Here is a 9,113-nt window from a genome sequence, read left to right as displayed (position 1 = left end):
ATGTATGTGAAGACACATTATTAGGTATGCATTTATTGATAGGTTGTTTAATCAGTTGTATTTTATACTTCTATATTCAATAGTTTTATGGTAAATTATACAAAAAAAATATCAAAGAAGTAAATATATCTCCCTTATCACATCCTTTCACAAAATACTCTACTTGCTGGATTATTGGTAATGTATCACTGTATCAATAACTATAAATATTTAGAAATATAATATTATATATATTAGCTAAATATAGTTGTTGGCAATTTGACGATGATAAACATTTTTTTTTTTCAATCTATTTAAGACTCTTAAATTAGGTACCTACCTAGATATTTTAATAACCTATTTAATAATATTATGAAACTAAGACAATTAATAATTATAATGAGTAATAACAATTAGAATTAGACTCATAATATTATAGGCACCAAGTAACCATAATAATAATAATAATATAATGCACACAATTTAATATATTATAATATATCTATATTTTGTTTATTATATACAATATCAGCAGCTAAGACCATTACTTTAAGCATATTTTAATAAAACGTCTAAATATAATAAATACAATTTTTTTTTATATATATATAATGAACTAGAGTATTCCTGTCCCTGCTCACTTCGCTCACCAACCCCATCCCATCCAGTTATCGGAAACCCCCCTGGGGACTTCGGCACCCTAACCCAAGGGTCTCTCCCTTAGCTTCTTGAAATTGAATATCTATAATTTAAAATATTTAAAAATAAAATATACACATTTTTTTTAAATATAATAATAGTACAATGGAGTACATTGGTAATTGTAATTATTAAATTTGTATATCCTGTCCAGTTTCTTTAAACAAGGGAATGAGGTCGTTCAAGATATCGTTTATAGACTTGAGTCTTGCTTATTCGTATGAAATATGGTCTATGAAGATGTGTTTAACTGTAAATGTCACTACATCATATGGGTACGAATTGCATGTTTTCGGATCATCGTTTCCTGATAGGTAACCGTGGTTAAGTGGTAACAGCTGATTCTCAATATATTGATTATTGTTTTTACACAATAATATTATAAGAAATAATAATTTGTATTCGGTGAACTCTTTTTTGTTTACAATTATGAAAGTTTGTATATTCAATATTGTGATAGTAATAATATTAAAACATTACACAAAAAAAAATACCGGCACAATATTTTTTAGTCTATTGATATTTCAACACCACTTTCCTGTAAAAAAAAATGTACTTTGTTATTATATTCAGTTAGTTTTAAATTATGTTTATATTCCATTTTTGTGTATAGGCACGTCGATAAATATATTATTTATAAGTATATAGCATATTATTCCTATAATACATACACATCTTGGTTATGTGCACCGTAAATGCTTAAGTGTACATTTGGAAGTTTTTCTAGTGATTCAATTTCATCATATTTTTCTGAATTTCCGTGCAAAGTAACTATTGTAAATGGGTCCGATTTACGTTGACTATTCTGTCGTTGTTTATTTGTTTTTTTAGACTCTATATATCTTTTATCTTTTTCCCTGGAAAATCATGTTATTGTTTAACGTCTTGATTAATTTTTACTATTCAATAGTTGTTTTTTATTGTTACCTGAAACGCTTTAGCAATGTAGTACCAGAGTTATCGAGTTTTTTCGATTCAATGAGTTCAATTTGAGATTCATTGATATCGTGATTTACATTTATTTGTTTTTCTAAATAATTATCACTGGAAAACTAAAAAGTTAGAAGAATAATTATTGTGGTTTTATATTGTGATGTAACTACTTGGTGAAAAAAGTATGTTATTAATTTTGTTTCTGTAATAGTTTACGTAATATTTTGTTACGTATTAATTAACAAATCGTCCTAAATATCACAAACATATGCATTTTAAAATATTAATTTTAAAGAAAACAACTAATTTTTATATTTTCCCAATATTTATGATTGAGTCGTATTAACTAATAGTATCTTATTTAACTCTAACTAAATTATTTATGAAAATAATCGAATTTTATTATTTATATTAACTACCTATGTAATTTATTATAATATTATATTGTCCATTTACTATAAGTCCATAGATTAAGTGGTATAGCTTGTTGATGAATAATGTTATATGTCTATATATTTAATTTATAAAACTATATTTTTATTTATTTAAGATACCTATGTAATATTTTATATAGATTATAAATAAACATTTCATCAATAAAAATATTTTTACAATACCTATAATGAATTATAAATCGAAGAGAGGATATAAAAGTATTAAATTCATTTTCACATGAAAGTTTACTAGGCATAATTATCGAGAAAATACACTCGACTTTTTTTATTATTATTTAGCATCAGAAATAAACGTGAACAAAACATCAAACTATGAAACGAACGAGTAAAATTTCAATTTTAATAAAAATATATTGAGGGAAGCCATTTTTAGAACAACTGTTTTTATAATAATAATAATATTATGTCCTCAACACAATAACAATGTACCTCTATTGCCTATACGATACGCCGTTCGATGTTCAAGTAAACAATATTACAGCGGATAAATAAAAAAATGTGAAGTGATGACACTTGGAAACTCGCCTTTGTTTGCTTATTTCAGAACAAGGCAATGATAATTAATAATTATAACCCATATTGAAATAATGATAAAACATTAGTTAAAAAAATAGTCTGTGTTGAATGTTGGTAGAATATTTTCAATAAATCACTCATCATAATAATTATCATTATAATAATAGCTAGGTATGAAAATTTTTTAATGGTTTTAGAATAATATTTTCCATACACCTACTTTTAATTAAATTATTATAATTTTAATTTTAATTTAATTTAAAATCTATAGGTATATATGAATATACTGTAAACACAATATTATAATATTTCATAGATGTCATGATGTTATGAGGTATTAATTATATAGGTACCTTAAAAGTACTATAACTAATATCTATATAAATGTTTATTATAAACCTACATGTAAAATGGATTTTCTCCGTAAATAAATAAATAATTATTATTATAACATTCTATGGTGTACATCAGAGATCTCCAAACTTTTTTATTCAAGGGCCACAAAAAATATCAAATGCTCTTAGCGGGCCAAAAGTTTATTAACACATATAATTTTTAATTTTATGAAAATATAAGTATAGCGTTCAGTTCATAAATTATGATACGTGCCCGCGATAACGACTTTTTAAATTACACATATCTTTAGATATCTATATTTTATTTACCATCCTATGGATGCTGCGGGCCGGTTAAAACTTGTTAGCGGGCCGTAGTTTGAAGACCCCTGGTGTACATGAATCTTCAAATAAATATTACATCGTCCAAAAAAAAAAAAAAAAATGGGCGCTATGCCACTATCACATTCAATTAAAATTAAACCTACACGGCGTGCAATAGTTTATTAGACACACTGTATTGTAAATACATACCTATCTGTTAAGCTTAGAAGCTTACTGGTTATTGAAAATTTATAATTTCAACTGATTTTTACATTTTTGTACTTGACATTAAATTTTAATTGTAATCATTATGAAGCACTAGTTTCGTATAGTAAGTATAAGGTACTCGTACTATATAATAATAAATATTAAATATTTTTGAATAATCACATATACATAATATGGAAACGTATAACAATTTATGTTTTTGATATTATACCAAAATATAATTGATTTTTTATTTTAAACAAATAATTTAGGCGTTGCGTCTGTATAACTTTTAATTTTTATAACGAATATTAATTTTAAACGGATCTTACTTTCCCTGTTATTTCTGGATCGTTATCTGCACATTTTCTTAGCATGTTACAATTATTTCGATTGCAGTCAGGCACAAAAACATTTTTCTTTTCCTTTTTCCACTTTGTTATTGCTTCTTTTTGTTTATTTTTAAGTTCTTCAAATTTTACGAACCAGTTTTCATGTTCACGTGCAGCATCCTCAGTTATATCTATAGTGTTTTTATAAAGCCATGAAAATATAATAGAATAACCATAACTATCATCAAAAAGTAATGTATAAATTGTATAAACTGTTCTGAATTCTGTATAATAGAGATTATGCGTGTACGTATGAAAAAAAAAATATTAACGTATTGAATTCTCGAGGTTCGATTAATAAGCTTATATGTTTAAATCACATTCCCGTTGACAAATTAATTGTTTTATTTATTTTAATACAATAAATAATTAAACCATCGTCTATAATATTATCTTAACATCTAGAAACTCATTAGGTACCTATACAATAATGTTTCGATGAAGAAAATAGTGCTGTTTTAGAATACAGTTATTATTATGTACATCTGTTATCTGAATGCATAATACTAATTTGCATTGTAATATAGGACTAATTATAATTAAAGTAATTATACTCAAGAAAAAAAAATTACTAGGTATATGCTTTGTTATAACCTATTGTTAACAAATATTCTCAACTTAACAGTTGGGCATACCTCTTAGATGTGTGATTCAGTTGCAACTTAAAATAGTTAGTGCGTTGAAATAATTATGGTCTATATTATAATTAAATACATATAAAATTATATATGCAAGTGATAAAATATCGCTCAAGCAAAACGATTTTAAATACGATTGTTTTAGAATTATATAATAATATTTTGACTTGAATTTCATTTAAAACGTTTGTTGTTAAGTGTGTTGTTTTTATAGTCAAGTTTATTTAAGATTTAAATACGCCATTAAATATATAAAAATGTAAATTAATATGTATAATTTAAATGAGAATATATTTGTACGTATTTGTTTTGATATAAAATTTCTCAAAGGTCGCTTAAACAAAATAACATAACATATAATAATTATATGTTATGTTATTAGATTAATTTTTTTTCATTTTACAGTATATTACAGTCTAAGTCTCTTAAAAAGAGCACAAAACACGTTTGTATATTAAATTATAATTAAATTAAATTATTATCCGTTCAAATATATTACACCTTGTCCAGCTCGTTCTAAATAAATATTTGGTGTTTGTTTGAGTTCAATATTTAAATACGTAGGTACCTAATTAATAATTTTTTAATAACTATGATTAATTTTTCGCACGAACAATTTTACTGTACGAATTTAAATTTCACTTAGCTCTTCGGATTTATTTTATATAGTCTAGTGGTCGGCAATTTTTTTTACTCTGGAGCTACCCCATTCAAAAATAAAAAAAGTTTCGCAGGCCGTGTCGGATAAAAATTAAAGTCGTTTAGTCTTATTTTAAAAATAATATCCATATAGAATAGTCGAGTAGGCCGTGACCTTAATCTATACATTATATTAAATAATATAGTAAATACATGTAGGTAGATACACAGTAGGTATTATTCATATTGCAGACATGTATTCATAAGATATATTACGTGGCATTGATTGTACAACATGATCAACGAAATCCACAGCGTCGACATGTTTGGAACGAATCTTTAAAAATGTTTCATGATCTTTGCTAGACCAACCTCCGGTAAGACCATAATTACGTGCACAGAAATCATGGAAATCTGCAATTTCCTAAATGAAATGGAATATCTTAATATAATATTTCATTATTTTAAAATATATGTACACATAATAATATGGTTATATTTAGCATAATATTTTTGTACTTTTGAGGAGTATGTATTTTTCGAAATTGGAACTCTTTTTATGGTTTTTGTTTCCTTCTTTTTTTTACTAATGGCATCGGTGTGTGGCTTTGAAACGACATCATGAAGTGCTAATTGCTTTACCCGTTCGATTTCTTCAAACAGCGCGGATTGCTTTAGCCTCTCTTCTCGTAATCTTAAAATGTATTATTAATCTCGTTAATACTCTATAATACGCTAACAAATTTATTATACATACACATTTCAGTTGGCTTTCACTCACTTTTTTGAGCATCCTTCTTTTAATTTTGACAGCTTCGACTCAAATGTCTTTATATCATTTCGAAAATTTTCAAACCCTATAATAAATTCTTTTGATAACAATCAATACGAAATTTAAATATTTCTATTAAATTTAATGAATTTAGCTAAACATGTCTGTTGGGTTACCAAAAATGTATTATTCGTACTGTATTTTATGAAAGTAATTTTTAATGCTTGACTAGGTATATTATGCAAAAATACGATTATTTTACTAAATAATAAATAAATGGAAAACTGTTAAGCAGTAAACTTTTAACTTTAAATCAAAAAATATTATTTTAATCTGCTAAATTTGGTTAATAATGTTATATATTATATTTTTCTATATTATATTGAACATAGGTTTTATTTTAGTGAATGTTATAAAATTATTTATTACGGTCAAGTTAGACTGAAAAAATCTCAACTATAGTCAAGATAAACATATTTATATTTTCTTGAAAAATTGTACACTTATTTTTTACACTCAGACAGTATACATAGAAGGTAATAACCTCCATAATATATTATTAATTTTTACCACATTTAACGCAAATTCTTGCACACAATAATGGTTTGTTATAATTTTTTTTTTTGAACACCTTAATTTCTGAAAACTTAAACGCAAAAGAGTATAAGTTTATAGCTTATACTCCAAAAAAGGCCTGCAGGCTAATGACAAAAAAAAATATGGTACTATTTTATATAGGTACAAGGGTCTTACATACCTACGGTTTTTATTTTATTCACGTCTAACGCAGTCTTTTTCAAATAGGATAGTTTTTTCTTCATTTCTTGTATCGAACTGGCAAGTTGATTCAGATCTGCGTGTCTGAAACACGACGACGTAGGTACGTCATATTATTGTATTCTCGCGTACCTTCATGTACTACAATAAGTACTGAAGAGTGACAACAATAAGTAGGTACTGAGAAGATACCGAAGTGTATTCGAACGACGTCCGTTTCTGCGGTCGATACACGACGGACGTTTATTACTTACCTGGAAGTATCGAGTTCTTGCTTGTATTTCAACATCTCTCGTGACGTAGGCCAGACGTTAGGTTTCAGATGATTTTTGAGGATCTGCCAGTGGACCGCGTCCACGGCACGGTCGTCTGACCAAGACATGCCCGCAGTTTGCACTCTAATCGTACCGAGTTTGACGTATAGGTATAATATTATTATTATTATTAAAATGTACAGTATAAATAAGTCATAATAAGAGAAAAAAAATGTCTCATAATATAATATTATGTTGTGTTATAATCGTATTATATCGTTTGGTAGACCGTCAGCCAGTAGATTATTTGACGTTTCAACAGACCTATAGCTGCAGTGCGCGTTCAAACACGAGCACGCATACTTGCCACCTGCCGGTGTCGGTTGCCGGGTAACATCCAAGGCCCCCAAAACAATACATGCAAGCTGAAAGACCGAATCTAAATCGAATACTTAACGTGAACCACTTTATTCATAACTGTTATTACCTGTGTATAATATCGCAATGTAATAATATTTATTACATTATTTTATTGCACGTAGGTATCTACGTACAATCGTACCACATACACACGCACACGCTTTACACTACTCTACCTGACGGTTTTTTTTGTTGACATGGATTTGTAAGTAGGTAAACGGAGAATAGTATAAAATCTATGTACCGGTGTGTGCCATGTTTACATAGTGAAAATACGATAAAACTGTTGAGGGGTGGTTCATGTGGCTTTTTTAATGTCTTCTCCATTAGTAACACTACTCTATGTAAATTATATCATAATATGTATACGATATATTTTAGGTTATAATTTAAGTACAATATTTGTAATTGTGTTGTACTATTGTGTATTATTGATTTGATAAAAAAAAAAACATACAAATATATTTTTACTGACATTTTTTTTCCAGTTATTTAGTATCTACTAGTTATTAAAAAAAATGGACCTTTATACGGTTGAAATGCAATTTCATATTATGTAGTATTATAAACAGTATAACTTCATGTGGTCAAATGCAAATTATTTACAATTGATTTTGTAGTTAGTACCACTTTTCGGAGCTCATATATTATTCACTTAACATATTTTAAACATATATAGGCAAATGGTATGTATAGATCAATACTGTTTATTATATATCTTTTATAATCTTTTATTCAGTAAAAAAATTTACACAACATAGGTACAAAATGAATAATGGGTAGGTAGGTACCGACGACGGTGTCATAACAAATTTGTGTGTAGGTATTAGTTAATAATATTGAATTTCAGTAGAATTTGTAGTAAGATGATGATTTGTATGGATGAAGTGATTCGTGATGATGGTAATCAATGTCAGAGTGCTCACTGTGATGGTGGGGTGCGTCGATTTTCTTGACTACAGCGTTGAACCGTGCTCGTTGTCGGCGGTGTACTCGACAACGCGTGTTGAACCATCGGCTTCTACTAAACTGTACGATCCTTTGACATTACCATGACCGTCGCTCACTTCGCTTTGGCTTTTGATGTCGTGTGTGTGGAGGTCTTTTACGCCGTACTCGAAATGATACGGTGCAGGTGCGTGAGCATAGTGATCGTGGTGACCATCGTCGTAGCTTTTGTACTCAGGCGGGTAAGCAAAGGCCATATGTCCAATCAGAGCAGCAAATACAATCAGCTGAAATTTTCATAACGTTTTTAGTTTTTATGTAGTACGATATCTTAAATAAATCCAGTGTTATATTACATATTTCAATATTTGATACAATAGGTAATATATTATATATTATATACATATACCTTATATGCGTGTGCACATGTGTCCATGCATAAAATCTTTAATAGTAGGTAAATCAATTGTCATAACCGATTAAATATTTCAAAATATTAAGAGTTTTTGATTTGATATTATAGTATAGGTATTATTATCTACATAGAATACACATTTATAAAAATATAGGTACAAAATATTACATAGGTATTTGGTTTAAATTTCTGTCTGCGTAAAGGAAGTAAAAATTATTCATAATGTACTTATTTTATTTATCTAGCTTTCTAATAAAGTTACCTAGTTATAGCTTATACATAATAAATGTACAATATCTTACCTTTGTAGTCATTTTGAATGTATTGTAGATGCGTACACACTTTTACGAGATGAAATTTTTAAAAATAAAATGTATTCTTCACAAAGAATGAACTAGTTAGGTACTGAT

General features: G+C 27.4%; 2 protein-coding genes across 2 annotated transcripts; both read right to left on the bottom strand.

Moving 5' to 3' along the window:
* Positions 1–1,123: 1,123 nt before the first annotated feature.
* LOC100574308 (coiled-coil domain-containing protein 112-like) lies at positions 1,124–7,294 on the bottom strand. The gene is made up of 9 exons (XM_003241950.4): positions 6,921–7,294; positions 6,647–6,750; positions 5,899–5,974; positions 5,637–5,811; positions 5,394–5,541; positions 3,781–3,971; positions 1,606–1,730; positions 1,350–1,535; positions 1,124–1,216 (listed from the first exon to the last, which is right to left on the bottom strand). Exons 1-9 carry the CDS (start codon positions 7,046–7,048, stop codon positions 1,192–1,194), a joined length of 1,158 nt encoding a protein of 385 aa, XP_003241998.1. The 5' UTR covers positions 7,049–7,294; the 3' UTR covers positions 1,124–1,191.
* A 752-nt stretch (positions 7,295–8,046) lies between these two features.
* On the bottom strand, positions 8,047–9,113 carry cp53 (cuticular protein 53). The gene is made up of 2 exons (NM_001172252.1): positions 9,006–9,113; positions 8,047–8,575 (listed from the first exon to the last, which is right to left on the bottom strand). The coding sequence occupies exons 1-2, from the start codon at positions 9,015–9,017 to the stop codon at positions 8,297–8,299; spliced, it is 291 nt and encodes a 96-aa protein (NP_001165723.1). The 5' UTR covers positions 9,018–9,113; the 3' UTR covers positions 8,047–8,296.

This window comes from Acyrthosiphon pisum, chromosome A2 (genome assembly GCF_005508785.2).
Source record: "Acyrthosiphon pisum isolate AL4f chromosome A2, pea_aphid_22Mar2018_4r6ur, whole genome shotgun sequence".
Classification (NCBI taxonomy): Eukaryota; Metazoa; Arthropoda; class Insecta; order Hemiptera; family Aphididae; genus Acyrthosiphon; species Acyrthosiphon pisum.
The sequence above is the reverse complement of the archived record's forward strand: the minus strand, read 5'-3'. Positions and strand labels throughout refer to the sequence as shown.